Source organism: Mesoplodon mirus, assembly GCF_964341445.2.
Source record: "Mesoplodon mirus genome assembly, chromosome: 2".
In the NCBI taxonomy this organism is placed as follows: domain Eukaryota; kingdom Metazoa; phylum Chordata; class Mammalia; order Artiodactyla; family Ziphiidae; genus Mesoplodon; species Mesoplodon mirus.
In genome coordinates, this window is record NC_138977.1 from 56,102,866 (window position 1) to 56,120,296 (window position 17,431).

The 17,431-nt window shown below is 36.6% G+C and overlaps 1 protein-coding gene across 1 annotated transcript in view; it reads right to left on the reverse strand.

Annotated features, from left to right (window-relative positions):
• The window catches only part of CTNNA3 (catenin alpha 3), a 1,654,963-nt gene that overhangs the window by 1,522,383 nt on the left and 115,149 nt on the right, over positions 1–17,431 (reverse strand). Inside the window, exon 4 of the mRNA XM_082639545.1 lies at positions 5,631–5,797. Within this exon, the coding sequence (XP_082495671.1) occupies positions 5,631–5,797 (167 nt within the window). The remainder of the gene's footprint in view (positions 1–5,630; positions 5,798–17,431) is intronic.

Sequence of the window (17,431 nt, forward strand, 5' to 3'; positions counted from 1 at the left end):
CCAACAAACACATGAAAGAATGCTCAACATCATTAATCATTAGAGAAATGCAAATCAAAACTACAATGAGATATCATCTCACACCAGTCAGAATGGCCATCATCAAGAAATCTCGAAACAATAAATGCTGGAGAGGGTGTGGAGAAAAGGGAACACTCTTGCACTGCTGGTGGGAATGTGAATTGGTACAGCCACTATGGAGAACAGTATGGAGGTTTCTTAAAAAACTACAAATAGAACTACCATATGATCCAGCAATCCCACTACTAGGCATATACCCTGAGAAAACCATAATTCAAAAAGAGACATGTACCAAAATGTTCATTGCAGCTCTATTCACAATAGCCCGGAGCTGGAAACAACCTAAGTGTCCATCATTGGATGAATGGATAAAGAAGATGTGGCACATATATACAATGGAATATTACTCAGCCATAAAAAGAAACGAAACTGAGCTATTTTGAGGTGGATAGACCTAGAGTCTGTCCTACAGAGTGAAGTAAGTCAGAAAGAGAAAGACAAATACCGTATGCTAACACATATATATGGAATTTTTTTAAAAAAATGTCATGAAGAACCTAGGGGTTAAACGGGAATAAAGACACAGACCTACTTGAGAATGGACTTGAGGATATGGGGAGGGGGAAGGGTAAGCTGTGACAAAGCGAAAGAGAGGCATGGACATATATATACTACCAAACGTAAGGTAGATAGATAGTGGGAAGCAGCTGCAGAGCACAGGGAGATCAGCTCGGTGCTTTGTGACCGCCTGGAGGGGTGGGATGGGGAGGGTGGGAGGGAGGGAGATGCATGAGGGAAGGGATGTGGGAACAGATGTATATGTATGATTGATTCACTTTGTTATAAAGCAGAAACTAATAAAAAAAGAAAAGAAAAGAAAAAAAAGAAGATAAAATGCAATGAATATAAATATAACATCACCCTTTACATTTAAAAAATAAAACTAGTATCAGAGGAGGAAGATCTAGATTAAAAGTAGTCTGAGTTCAGAGACTTGGAGGTTTTTATTGCTCACAAAATCAGTAAGAACCAACAGAATGACAAGGCTATCATAATAGGTAAGATAATACTGGACATTAATCAGGGAGGTAACTGTCCAAGTATAATATGGAATGTTCACATGAAAGCATTTGTTTTTATTTCAAGATGTTTTGATTTTAACATTTTATGGCAGTTACCTATCTAGAATATGCATAAGAAAGGATTTACAGAGATGATTTGGGGGATTTTGTATTCTTATATTAGCAAATTAGTAAGCCACAATTCAACCCTCTGCTAAAGAAAACTAACAAAATTTGATGAAATATAAAATACTTCATGTTAAAAACATCAAAGAGCTAACAAAACACTGTGGAATTTCCTGATATAAGCTCCAGAAGAGGTAACATTTAATATACAAAGATAGCCATTCACATGAGAAGACAAGACACCATGCGCATAATAAAATGACAGCAGCATAAGCAGACACCCAGGGAGTCCGGACACTGAAGTTTTCAAACTTAAACCATAAAACAAATCTGCTTACAGTGTTAAACTACATCAAAAAACTTAAAAGTTTTTGCACAGTGAAGGAAACCATAAACAAGACCAAAAGACAACCCTCAGAATGGGAGAAAATATTTGCAAATGAAGCAACTGACAAAGGATTAATCTCCAAGATTTACAAGCAGCTCATGCAGCTCAATAACAAAAAAACAAACAACCCAATCCAAAAATGGGCAGAAGACCTAAATAGACATTTCTCCAAAGAAGGTATACAGATTTCCAACAAACACATGAAAGGATGCTCAACATCACTAATCATTAGAGAAATGCAAATCAAAACTACAATGAGGTATCACCTCACACCAGTCAGAATGGCCATCATCAAAAAATCTAGAAACAATAAATGCTGGAGAAGGTATGGAGAAAAGGGAACCCTCTTGCATTGTTGGTGGGAATGTAAATTTATACAGCCACTATGGAGAACAGTATGGAAGTTCCTTAAAAAACTAAAAATAGAACTTCCATATGACCCAGCATTCCCACTATTGGGCATATACCCTGAGAAAACCATAATTCAAAAAGAGCCATGTACCACAATGTTCATTGCAGCTCTGTTTACAATAGCCAGGACATGGAAGCAACCTAAGTGTCCATCGACAGATGAATGGGTAAAGAAGATGTGGCACATATATACAATGGAATATTACTCAGCCATAAAAAGAAACGAAACTGAGTTATTTGTAGTGAGGTGGATGGACCTAGAGTCTGTCATACAGAGTGAAATAAGTCAGAAAGAGAAAAACAAATACCGTATGCTAACACATATATATGGGATCTAAAAAAAAAAAAAGAAAACTGGTTCTGAAGAACCTAGGTGCAGGACAGGAATAAAGACGCAGATGTAGAGAATGGACTTGAGGACATGGGGAGGGGCAAGTGTAAGCTCAGACAAAGTGAGAGAGTGGCATGGACATATATACACTACCAAATGTAAAATGGATAGCTAGTGGGAAGCAGCTGCATGGCACAGGGAGATCAGGTCGGTGCTTTGTGACCACCTAGAGAGATGGAATAAGGACGATGGGAGGGAGACGCAAGAGGGAGGAGATATGGGGATATATGTATATGTATAGTTGATTCACTTCATTATAAAGCAGAAACTAACACACCATTGTAAAGCAATTATACTCCAATAAAGATGTTAAAAAAAAAACAGACTGAAACAAGATCATACAAGACATGGAAATTCTAGAGTATCCAGAGTAGTCTGAAACTGTCATATAAGGAATGTTCAAAGGTCAAGAAATTTTTAGCTTAAATAAGAGAAGACATATGTAAGTCCTAAGAGTAACCATCAGTTACTTGAAAAATGCATTTTCCTATTGCCTTGATTCTGTGTTTCTCCAGAAAATAAACTAGAAGCAGTGAATGGAAATAGCAGGGACGCAGCTTTAAGCTCAGTTTGAGAAAAGTGTGTTCAGCAGTTAGAATTATCCACTATCTGCTTCACTGTCTCACAGAATTGAGATTGCTATCACAGTAAGTGATCGCATATATTGTTAGACAGTTGTGTGTATCGCATATTGTAGGAGACTCTATCTACTTCAGTAAGATACTAGACTAGAAGGGCACTGAAGTTTCTCCACTACGATTTTTTCATTCTAAGTAGAAATTTAATAGAACCATAAACATTAAAAATATTCTAAGACACTATATTCCAATGTATGGTCTGAGAATGTTCCAGGATTAGTAGATTATAGAAGAGTTCTTGGGTCAAGAAATTTGGGAAACTCTCGGTTAAGCAAAGTTAATCAAGTTTCTTTGCTTCAATATTTCTCACCAACTTTAATGCTAATGTGCATCAAAAACATTCAAAGGGAATTTCAGTGTGCAGCACTGACCATAATAAAAACTTGTTTTCATGTTGCATATTTATAAGAAAGGTTCTGCAGAATACTTTTAGGGGAATATTGGGCTAAATAATTCTAATCTTAATCTCCAAAAAATTTTTTCAATTTGCCTTCATTCTATGTGAAACCTTGAAAGAATTGAGTTTAATAATACAATTCAAATATAAATTTTTATAAGGATGAAACAATAAAAAACTATCACAATTTACCACAAAGGTCTTCCCTTTTTCATAGGTGAAATACCAGTGTTGTATTACAAATACTTATAAGTGATTTAAATGATCTAGCCCAAGTTCAGGCTCTGATGAGGAACCAATATATGTGGGAAAGAATAGCTAGAATTAATAATGCCTCCTCCCCCTGACATACCTAAATTCCCTTAACAATCTGTTATAGGCCCATGAACTTGTCTAAACATTTCTGAAAGCTCTTTATAGTAAAAGCTGTTCTAACCCCTGGGGTACTAAGTTCCAAAAGTTGTTTTTATCCTATCACCTTGAGCAAGCTTCTTAAATTCGATGTGCCTCAGGTTTTGTTTTGTTTTTTTTCATCTATAAAATAGGAATCGTAATCACTCGGCTGTTGTGAGGTTGAATTAAAGGAGATAATCCCTCACATTTCTTGGCCCATTATAAAAATTCAATAACTATTAAGTATAATTTTTATTGCAAAAACAGTACTTTGATTTTCTTTGATCTACAATTACCTCCTGCTTCATCTGACTGATATGATGTATGTGCATTACCTAGCACTGTGCCTAGTAGTTAGTGCCACTCAATTAAAAAGGTAGTGAAGGTGCTTGTGGTCTTATATATATACAGTTACCTCCTAATTGATTATAAAGGCAGTAACTTTCACCTTACCAAAGCCTTTCATTCTGCCTATCCCAACAAATCTATAGTTAAAACATAGGAAATACTGGGTCATCGGAACTAGGAATTACCTGGCATTTAATCTTTCATGCTCTCTTCTGGTTATAGCATTTATTAGTGTCTATATTCACATATAAAAATCAATCTCAGAAATTTTCAGGGATTTGTTTAAGGTATCCAACAAGCCAGTAGCCAAGTAACAAAAACATTGTTCAAATATCTCACATACAAATCTATTGGTAGATAGTTGCTAGTGATGAGAACTAATCCCTTTCCTGAAAAGCTACTTAAACAACAGCTACAACAAAAAGGTGCCAAATTGCCTTTTTGCAGTAATAAAACTATCAAAAGCAAAGGAATCTGAAAGTATAAAGGAAAGGTCACTCTACTTTAGGGTTAAAACAAACATTAGTAAGTAAGAGAAAGATTTTAAAAAAAGGTTTAGCTTAGCAATTAGAGAAAATGATTTTGACAAGAAGGTCAATCAGACAAGGTCATCATTTGCCTAATAACGTAGTGATACTACAGTCATCAAGCGCCTTTATGAAAATGCAGATGTATTTATGAATAGAAAAGCAAGGGTCCTATTTAAAGTAGGAGAAAGAGCAGTGACTCCAAAGGGTTCTTTGCAACCTTTTCATCTAGACACTATTAATGACTTGGTCAAACTAAATAAATTAAGAAAGTGAAAAAGGCTGAAATAAAATTCTCCTTCTACTAAGCTTCTGCTAAATGGTTTTGTCTAACAAAATAAAACAAACAAGATATCTTGCTGCCTTTGTAGTCTCTCCTAGTTAAAATATATTCTTTACTCTTATTAAATCCACTTATACATTTTCATAATGGATTACTACAGACAACACAGACTACCTGCAAACATGCACTGTTTATCTTAGATCAAGAGGAGCTGGCAAAGTAGTTTTCATATACAAACTAGGATAAGCTTCCACATGCCTTAAGCTTTAAAGTTTCTCGTTCTCAAATTATTTATATTTACATATTTGTTTTCTATATTATCTATATAATTGTTACTATATATTTATTTATATATTTATATAGGGCATAATAATTTAAATGGTCAAAAACCTAGAACTTTCTCCTAGCCATTTCCTTATCAGTAAGTCATCTTCTGTTTTTCAGTCTCCCACTGGCTTTAAGACTAACTTCTGGCTTCATTCTTGTCAAGTATGCATTAGTTTCACAACCCAATCCAGTCATCTTCTGATGGGTGACATTAAGAAATGTGAGTGAGGCCGGGATGCGCTTGGATTGATGCCAGGTTCAGAAAATGGAATTATAAGTGAGAACAGTGCCAAGGTAAACTAAGCCATCTTTTACTTACAGCTGACACGTGCTGCAAGAGACACATGACATCAATCATATCTGCGAGGATAAGGAGTCTGGTGACTGCAGCCAACAAGGCACGGGCAGCTTGAACCACAGCCTCCCTTTTTGGGAGATAACAGGGATCATCTGCAAATCTCTCAGCTGATACTTTCAGAGCTTCACCTGAAACACATAACCCCAAATAAATTATACTTTAATTTCACTTGTGCCTGTTGCAGCATTTATCATCCAACCTAATTCCAAGTACATTCCATGACTAAGGATAATATTAAAATACTGTCACTTGGCACTAGAACATCGTCTCTTAATAAACAATGCAGTTTCAAACTGACATTTGTTTTTGATAAACGCTCTGGAGTTTAAGAAGCGGGATACCATTTTCCCACAAGAAAATTGTGCTCAATTGACTAGCAGCATCTAATAAAATTGCTGTCAACTTCTGCATTTGCTGAATCTCATTTGCTGTGAAAGGTTTCATTACTAAGACTTCAATCGGAAACAATCTTGTTTATAAAAATAAGGTAAATCTTCACTGAGTTACTTTCAAATTCAATGGATGCTAGAAAAGAGCTAGCCTTTAAGACAGTAAGACAGCAGATCTCTGATAAAAGTTTAACATAGGCAGATTTATTCTAAACTGTCAATATAATGAACAAACTATACCCTACACTTAGTCACAGAAATAATCTTTCATAGTACTTGTTACAGAAATATAGTCACTATTTTTAAGGTTTTTTTCATTTAAAATGTTTTATTATAAAAGTAACAGGTACTCATTTATTTTCCAAAGTTCACAGTTCAGAAAGGTATAAAATGACAAGCAAAAGTCCCTATTTACCCCACTCCAGTAACATAATTGTTAAAGATTTACCACATCCATTATTTTTTAAATTTTTCAATTTAAACTTACTTTTATTATGAAAACAATAAGTGACTCATTACTTTTAAATAATTCACCATACTAAAGAGTATAGAGTGCAATTTTTTTGTCTCCATACTAATCCCAAAAACATCCATTAACTTCTTGTATATCTATCCAGAAATTTTTTATGAATGTATGTATTATGTGGGGGCATATGTATACATGTACACTTATAAATTCATATTATGTTTTATTAGTATATTCACATATATTCATATACATTCATATATTTGAAAGATTTTATGTCAAGAGAAAACATAGATAGGTATTATATGTTATAAAAGGAACATATAGAAGATATAGATTCTTCTCACAAACAGTATTATACTAAAAACTTTCTACAATTTGTTCTTTTCACTTATCAACTTATTTTCTTTTCACATTGGGATACAGATGACCACGAGGCAATAGAGCAAAGAACTTAACAGTGTGGGCAGGAGCCACTTAGCCTCTTTATGTTTCATTTTTCTCCACTGTAAATGGAGCTAATAATAATACCTACAATTTTTATGAAGATTAAATGAGAGCAGCGGTTGGAACTTAGTTAAACACTTAATTAGCTGGTATTGTCATTCTTTTTAATGCTTTAATAAAGTTACTTTTTATTGATATACTACAACTTATTTTACCAGGCCCCCCCTTTTTTAGTAAGTTCTTTTTCCAGTATGTTGAGAAATAATTGGCATACATCACTGTATAAGTTTAAGGCATACAGCATGATGGTTTAATTTATACATATTGTGAAGTAATTATCACAGTAGGTTCAGCTAACATTCATCATCTCATACAGATACAATAAAAAGAAAAGAGGAGAATTGAGAAGATGGTGGAAGAGTGAAACGCGATCACCTTCCTCCCCACAGATACATCAGAAATACATCTACACGTGGAACTGCTCCTATAGAACACCCACTGAACTCTGGCAGAAGACCTCAAACCTCCCAAAAGGCAAGAAACTCCCCACGTACCTGGGTAGGGCAAAAGAAAAAGAACAAACAGAGACAGAAGGATAGGGACGGGACCTGCACCTCTGGGAGGGAGCCGTGAAGGAGGAAAGGTTGCCACACACTAGGAAGACCCTTCGCGGGTGGAGACTGCAGGTGGCGGAGGGGGAAGCTTCAGAGCCACGGAGGAGAGCACAGCAACAGGGGTGCGGAGGGCAAAGCGGATCGGTGCCGACCAGCACTCACCAGCCCGAGAGGCTTGTCTGCTCCCCCGCCGGGGCGGGTGGGGCCTGGGAGCTGATGCTCCGGCTTAGGTCGGATCGCAGGCAGAGGACGGGGGTTGGCGGTGTGAACACAGCCTGAAAGGGGCTAGTGCGCCACGGCTAGCCAGGAGGGAGTCCGGGAAAAAGTCTCGAGCTGCCGAAGAGGCAAGAGACTTCTTCTTCCCTCTTTGTTTCCTGGTGCGCGAGGAGAGGGGATTAACAGCGCCGTTTAAAGGAGCTCCAGAGACAGGCGCGAGTCACGGCTATCAGCGCGGACCCCAGAGACGGGCATGAGACACTAAGGCTGCCGCTGCAGCCACCAAGAAGGCTGTGTGCAAGCACAGGTCATGATCCACACCTCCCCTCCTGGGAGCCTGTGCAGGCCGCCACTGCTAAGGTCCCGTGATCCAGGGACAACTTCCCCGGGAGAACGCACGGCGTGCCTCAGGCTGGTGCAACGTCACGCCAGCCTCTGCCACCACAGGCTCACTCCGCACTCCGTACCCCTCCCTCCCCGCGGCCTGAGTGAGCCAGAGCCCCCTAGTCAGCTGCTCCTTTAAACCCTCCTGTCTGGGCAGAAACAGACGCCCTCAAGCGACCTACACGCAGAGGCGGGGCCAAATCCAAAGCTGAACCCCGGGAGATGTTCTAACAAAGAAGAGAAAGGGAAATTTCTCCCAAAAGCCTCAGAAGCAGCGTGTTAAAGCGCCACAAAAAACTTGATGTACCTTGCATCTGTGTAATACCTGAACAGAAAACAAATCATCCCAAATTGAGGAGGTGGACTTTGGGAGCAAGATATAGTATTTTTTCCCCTTTTCCTCAATTGTGAGTGTGTATATGTATGCTTCTGGGTGAGATTTTGTCTGTATAGCTTAGCTTTCACCATTTGTCCGAGGGTTCTGTCTGTCCGTATTTTTTTCTTTTTTTTTCCTTTAAAAATTTTTTTCTTAATAATTATTTTTTATTTTAATAACTTTATTTTATCTTACTTTATTTTATTTTATTCTCTTTCTTGCTTTCTATTTTTTCTCCCTATTATTCTGAGCCGTGTGGATGAAAGGCTTTTGGTGCTCCAGCGAGTAGTCCATGCTGTGCCTCTGAGTTGGGAGAGCCAAGTTAAGGACACTGGTCCACAAGAGACCTCCCAGATCCATGTAATATCAAATGGCGAAACTCTCCCAGAGATCTCCATCTCAACACCAAGACCCAGCTTCACTCAACGACCAGCAAGCTACACTGCTGGACACCCTATGCCAAAAAACTATCAAAACAGGAACACAGCCCCTTCCATTAGCAGAGAGGCTGCCTAAAATCATAATAAGGTCACAGACACCCCAAAACACACCACCAGACGTGGACCTGCCCACCAGGAAAGACAAGATACAGACTCATCCACCAGAACAAGGCACTAGTCCCCTCCACTGGATGCCTACACAACCCACTGAGCCAACCTTAGCCACTGGGGACAAACACCAAAAACAATGGGAACTACGAACCTGCAGATTGCAAAAAGGAGACCCCAAATACAGTAAGATAAGCAAAATGAGAAGACAGAAAAACACACAGCAGATGAAGGAGCAAGGTAAAAACCCAAGAGACCTAAAAAATGAAGAGGAAATAGTCAGTCTACCTGAAAAAGAATTCAGAATAATGATAGTAAAGATGATCCAAAATCTTAGAAAGAGAATAAATACAAGAAACATTTAAAAAGGACATAAAAGAACTAAAGAGGAAACAAGCAATAATGAACAACACAATAAATGAAATTAAAACTACTCTATAAGAGATAAATAGCAGAATAGCTGAGGCAGAAGAACGGATAAGTGACCTGGAAGATAAAATAGTGGAAATAACTACTGCAGAGCAGAATAAAGAAAAAAGAATGAAAAGAACAGAGGACAGTCTCGGAGACCTCTGGGACAACATGAAACGCACGAACATTCGAATTATAGGGGTCGCAGAAGTAGAAAAGAAAAAGAAAGGGACTGAGAAAATATTGGAAGAGGTTATAGATGAAAACTTCCCTAATATGGGAAAGGAAATAGTTAATCAAGTCCAGGAAGCACAGAGCGTCCCATACAGGATAAATCCAAGGAGAAACAGGCCAAGACACATATTAATCAAACTATCAAAAATTAAATACAAAGAAAACATATTAAAAGCAGCAAGGAAAAAACAACAAATAACACACAAGGGAATCCCCATCAGGATAACAGCTGATCTCTCAGCAGAAACTCTACAAGCCAGAAGGGAGTGGCAGGACATAATTAAAGTGATGAAGGAGAAAAACCTGCAACCAAGATTACTCTACCCAGCAAGGATCTCATTCAGATTTGATGGAGAAATTAAAACCTTTACAGACAAGCAAAAGCTGAGAGAGTTCAGCACCACCAAACCAGCTTTACAACAAATTCTAAAGGAACTTCTCTAGGTAAGACACACAAGAGAAGGAAAAGACCTATGATAACAAACCCAAAACAATTAAGAAAATGGTAATAGGAACATACATATCGATAATTACCTTAAATGGAAATGGATTAAATGCTCCCACCAAAAGACACAGACTGGCTGAATGGATACAAAAACAAGACCCATATATATGCTGTCTACAAGAGACCCACTTCAGACCTAGGGACACATGCACACTGAAAGTGAGGGGATGGAAAAAGATATTCCATGAAAATGGAAATCAAAAGAAAGCTAGAGTAGCAATTCTCATATCAGAAAAAATAGACTTTAAAATAAAGACTATTATTACAAGAGACAAAGAAGGACACTACATAATGATCAAGGGATCGATCCAAGAAGAAGATATAACAATTGTAAATATTTATGCACCCAACATAGGAGCACCTCAATATATAAGGCAAATGCTAACAGCCATAAAAGGGGAAATCGACAGTAACACAATCATAATAGGGGACTTTAACACCCCACTTTCACCAATGGACAGGTCATCCAAAATGACAATAAATAAGGAAACACAAACCTTAAATGATACATTAAACAAGATGGACTTAATTGATATTTATAGGACATTCCATCCAAAAACAACAGAATACACATTTTTATCAAGTGCTTATAGAATATTCTCCAGGATAGATCATCTCTTCGGTCACAAATCAAGCCTTGGTAAATTTAAGAATATTGAAATCATATCAAGTATCTTTTCTGACAACAACGCTGAGACTAGATATCAATTACAGGAAAAGATCTGTAAAAAATACAAACACATGGAGGCTAAACAATGCACTACTTAATAACCAAGTGACCTCTGAAGAAATCAAAGAGGAAATCAAAAAAATACCTAGAGGACTTCCCTGGTGGTGCAGTGGTTGAGAATCTGCCTGCTAATGCAGGGGACAAGGGTTCAAGCCCTGGTCTGGGAGGATCCCACATGCCACGGAGCAACTAGGCCCGTGAGCCACAACTACTGAGCCTGCACATCTGGAGCCTGAGCTCCGCAACAAGAGAGGCCATGATAGTGAGAGGCCTGCGCACCGTGATGAAGAGTGGCCCCTGCTCGCCACAACTAGAGAAAGCCCTCACACAGAAACGAAGACCCAACACAGCAAAAATAAATAAATAAATTACTAAAAAAATATACCTAGAAACAAATGACAATGGAGACACAATGACCCAAAACCTATGGGATGCAGCAAAAGCAGTTCTAAGAGGTAAGTTTATAGCAATACAATCCTACCTTAAGAAACAGGAAACATCTCAAATAAACCACCTAATCTTTCAGCTAAAGCAATTAGGGAAAGAAGAACAAACAAACAAACAAAAAAAAACCCCAAAGTTAGCAGAAGGAAAGAAATCATAAAGATCAGATCAGAAATAAATGAAAAAGAAATGAAGGAAATGATAGCAAACATCAATAACACTAAAAGCTGGTCTTTGAGGAGATAAACAAAATTGATAAACCATTAGCCAGACTCATCAAACAAAAAAGGGAGAAGACTCAAATCAATAGAATTAGAAATGAAAAAGGAGAAGTAACAACTGTCACTGCAGAAATACAAAGGATCATGAGAGATTACTATAAGCAACTCTATGCCAATAAAATGGACAACCTGGAAGAAATGGACAAATTCTTACAAATGCACAGCCTGCTGAGGCTGAACCAGGAAGAAACAGAAAATATGAACAGACCAATCACAAGCACTGAAATTGAAACTGTGATAAAAAATCTTCCAACAAACAAAAATCCAGGACCAGATGACTTCACAGGCGAATTCTATCAAACATCAGAGAAGAGTTAACACCTTTCCTTCTCAAACTCTTCCAAAATATAGCAGAGGGAGGAACACCCCCAGACTCATTCTATGAGGCCACCATCACCCGGATACCAAAACCGGACAAAGAAGTCACAAAAGAAAGAAAACTACAGACCAATATCACTGATGAACATAGATGCAATAATTCTCAACAAAATACTAGCAAACAGAATCCAACAGCACATTAAAAGGATCATACACCATGATCAAGTGGGGTTTATTCCAGGAATGCAAGGATTCTTCAATATATGCATATCAATATATTGCATATCAATATATTGAAATATATTGCATAACCATGATACACCATATTAACAAATTGAAGGAGAAAAACCATATGATCATCTCAATAGATGCAGAAAAAGCTTTTGACAAAATTCAACACCCATTTATGATAAAAACCCTGCAGAAAGTAGGCATAGAAGGAACTCTCCTCAACATAATAAAGTCCATATATGACAAACCCACAGCCAACATCGTCCTCAATGGTGAAAAATTGAAAGCATTTCCACTAATATCAAGAACAAGACAAGGTTGCCCCCTCTCACCACTCTTATTCAACATAGTTTTGGAAGTTTTAGTCACAGCAATCAGATAAGAAAAAGAAATAAAGGGAATCCAAATCGGAAAAGAAGAAGTAAAGCTGTCACTGTTTGCAGATGACATGATACTATACATAGAGAATCCTAAGGATGCTACCACAAAACTACTAGAGCTAATCAATGAATTTGGTAAAGTAGCAGAATACAACATTAATGCACAGAAATCTCTGGCATTCCTATACACTAATGATGAAAAATCTGAAAGTGAAATTAAGCAAACACTCCCATTTACCACTGCAACAAAAAGAGGAAAATATCTAGGAATAAACCTACCTAAGGAGACAGAAGACCTGTATGCAGAAAATTATAAAACACTGATGAAAGAAATTAAAGATGATACAAATAGGTGGAGAGATATACCATGTTCTTGGATTGGAGGAATCAACATTGTGAAAATGACTATACTACCCAAAGCAATCTACAGATTCAACGCAATCCCTATCAAACTACCAAGGGCATTTTTCACAAAACTAGAACAAAAAATTTCACAATTTGTATGGAAACAGAAAAGACCCCAAATAGCCAAAGCAATCTTGAGAACAAAAAACGGAGCTGGAGGAATCAGACTCCCTGACTTCAGACTATACTACAAAGCTACAGTAATTAAGACAGTATGGTACTGGCACAAAGCCAGAAATATAGATCAATGGAACAGCATAGAAAGCCCAGAGATAAACCCATGCACATATGGTCACCTTATCTTTGATAAAGGAGGCAAGAATATACAATGGAGAAAAGACAGCCTCTTCACTAAGCTGTGCTGGGGAAACTGGAGAGCTACATGTAAAAGAATGAAATTAGAACATTTCCTAACACCATACACAAAAATAAACTCAAAATGGATTAAAGCCCTAAATGTAACACCAGACACTATAAAACTCTTAGAGGAAAACATAGGCAGAAAACTCTTTTACATAAGTCACAGCAAGATCCTTTTTGAAGAGAAACGGAAATAAAAATGAAAATAAACAAATCCAACCTAATGAAACTTAAAACCTTTTGCACAGCAAAGGAAATGATAAACAAAACGAAAAGACAACCCTCAGAATGGGAGAAAATATTTGCAAATGAAGCAACTGACAAAGGATTAATCTCCAAGATTTACATGCAGCTCGTGCAGCTCAATAACAAAAAATCAAACAACCCAATCCAAAAATGGGCAGAAGACATAAATAGGCATTTCTCCAAAGAAGATATACAGACTGCCAACAAACACATGAAAGAATGCTCAACATCATTAATCATTAGAGAAATGCAAATCAAAACTACAATGAGGTATCACCTCACACCAGTCAGAATGGCCATCATCAAAAAATCTACAAAAAATAAATGCTGGAGAGGGTGTGGAGAAAAGGGAACCCTCTTGCATTGTTGGTGGGAATGTAAATTGATACAGCCACTATGGAGAACAGTATGGAGGTTTCTTAAAAAACTACAAATAGAACTACCATACGACCCAGTAATCCCACTACTGGGCATATACCCTGAGAAAACCATAATTCAAAAAGAGTCATGTACCAAAATGTTCATTGCAGCTCTATTTACAATAGCCAGGACATGGATGCAACCGAAGTGTCCATCGACAGATGCATGGATAAAGAAGATGTGGCACATATATACAATGGAATATTACTCAGCCATAAAAAGGAATGAAACAGAGTTATTTGTAGTGAGGTGGATGGACCTCGAGTCTGTCATACAGAGTGAAGTAAGTCAGAAAGAGAAAAAGAAATACCATATGTTAACACATATATTTGGAATCTTAGGGGAAAAAAAGGTCCTGAAGAATCTACAAACAAGACAGGAATAAAGACACAGACCTACTAGAGAATGGACTTGAGGATACGGGGAGGGGGAAGGGTAAGCTGTGACAAAGTGAGAGAGTGGCATGGACATATATACACTACCAAACGTAAAATAGATAGCTAGTGGGAAGCAGCCGCATAGTACAGGGAGATATGCTTGGTGGTTTGTGACCTCCTAGAGGGGTGGTATATGGAGGGTGGGAGGGAGGGAGACGCAAGAGGGAAGAGATATGGGAACATATGTATATGTATAACTGATTCATTTTGTTATAAAGCAGAAACTAACACACCATTGTAAAGCAATTATACTCCAATAAAGATGTTAAAAAAATAAAAAATAAAATAAATTACATTATATAAGGACATAAAAAAGAAAAGAGAAGGGGAAAAAAGAAAAAAATGTTCTTTGTGATGAGAATTCTTAGGATTTACTATCTTATCAATTCTATACATCATACAGCAGTGTTAACTATAGTCATCATATTGTACATTACAACCCTACTACTTATTTATATTATAACTCAAAATTTGTATATTTTAACCACATTTATCTGTCCCCCTACCCCCACCCTCCACATCTGGTATCTGCATGTCTGATCTCTTTTTCTATAAATTTGTTCTTGTTTTAGTTTTTGTTTTTCATATTCCACACGTAAGTGAAATCATACAGTATTTGTCTTCCTTTGTCTGACTTATTTCATTTAGCATAATGCCTTCAAGGTCCATCCATGTTGTCTCAAATGGTAGGATTTTCTCATTTTTGATGGATGAATAATACTCCATTATATATATACCACAGCTTCTTTATCCATTCATCCATCAGTGGACACTTAGTTTGTTTCCATGTCTTGGCTACTGTAAATAACACTTCTATGAACACAGAGATACAGATACCTTTTTGATTTAGTGGGTTTTTTGCTTTAGATATATTACCAGAAGTGGAATTATTGGATCACACAGTAATTCTATTTTTATTCTTATGAGAATCCTCCATAGTGTTTTCCATAGTGGCTGTACCAATTTACAATTCTACCAACAGTGCATTAAGCACTTATCAGATATATGGTTTGCAAATATTTTTTCCCATTCCATAGGTAGTCTTTTTAATTTGTTGATTATTTCTTTTGCTATACGGAAGCGTTTTAGTTTGATCTAGTCCCACTTGTTTATGTTTTTTATTTTGTTGCTTATGCTTTAGCTGTCATATCTAAAAAATCATTACCAAGGCCCATGTCAAGAAGATTTATTCTTATGTTTTCTTCTAGGAATCTCATGGTTTCAGATTTTACCTTTAAGTCTTTAATCCATGTGGAGTTAATTTTTGTGAGTGGTGTAAGATAGGAGTCCAGTTTCATTCTTTTACATGTGAATACCCAATTATCCCAGCACCATTTATTGCAGAGATTGTCTTTTCTCCTTTGGGTATTCTTGGCTCTCTTGCCAAATATTAGTTGACTGTATATGCTTCGTTTATTTCTGGGCTCTTGATTCTCTTCTGTGTGTTTTTATGTACCAGGTCACTATCGAATACATAAATTATTTCCAACTTTTTCCTATTTCAAACAATACTACAAAGAACATCCATGACATATATTTTTGCATGCATGGGCAAATTTAGCTGTAACATAAATTCTTAAAAGTAGAATTGCTGAGTCAAGGGTTAAATGAATTTTAAGTTTTGATATACATTGCCAAAAACTTCTCCAAACACAGCCATCTCACCAACAACATATAAAAGGGCCTGTCTTATCTACTTTATTCCACAAATATTTTGTTTCCATTTATTCATGATCTTCAGCATAAAGAAAATGAAATAAATTCTTGTTATTAAAAATAACAAAGAATAGTATTCCTTATTACAGACAAAATCTGTGAAAAGGGTCTGAGACATTCTCAACTTGTTAATATGTTATCAACACATTTAGCTCTCTTAAGCAATACCAAGTTAGGAACTCAGACTGTTAAGTCAGATACTACTGAGATCAAATTCTTATCTGCCACTTCTAGTTCTGAGACCTTGGACACTTAAATACTTTCAGCGTCCTCATCCATAGGAAAGGGATAAAAATATTACTTGTCTCATAGTGTTTCTGAGGCATTTAAATGAAATATATTTTATAATATATATTTAGCACAGTATCTGAACATGAAAAGCACTCAACAAATATTAGCTGTTATTTTCTCAGGAAATTTCTAGTAGAGACAGTAAATTTTTAAGGCCAGTAAATAGTGATTTTTATGTGTTTCTCTGTAAGTCAGAATTGCTGCTAGGAGACTGTGAAAAATTAAAGTGACCTCTGAAATTAAGAGAGCAAATGAATTCCCACAAAAAGATTATCTTTTCTTGTTATGTGTCTGAATTGGAAAGTTATGATAGGCTTTGTAGAATACTGTCATTGACTTCAAATACTAAAATTAAATATATATTTGAAAAGAATTATGTGTTCTTGTCTCTAAAGACGTTAAGATGTTGAACAACTGGCTGAGGAGCCATACTCAGAAAAAGGTCATTAAACATTAAACAACTATTACAGTCTTTATGTCTGTTAAGGTAATATAAAGAGCCAGCCAAGTAGCACTGTTGGGAGAAAAAAAAGTCGCTCCTGAAATACATTAATAAAGATGCGGTAAGCAAACTTTCTATTACTGGACTTACCACCCTCCCTCCTCTGCAATACTTCCAATTCTTTTCAGCTGGTTTCAGTTCATAATTCTGGTTTCAACATAAACATCTATTAGCATCTGTGCTTTATAAAGTCTACATGTGGGGAGTCTATTCTGGAATATAATTCCCAATCTTTCTTACAACCCTTTTACCTTGAAGTTTAATAAATAAGAAATTTTACTTTTAAAATACATATAAATAAAAACTACATTTTTCCTTTAAGAAATCCCACTCCATACATAAAAGCAAATACTTTTTACTAAATATCATGAAAATACCACAAAAACTAGATTCAGAAGTTTCTTTCTACTA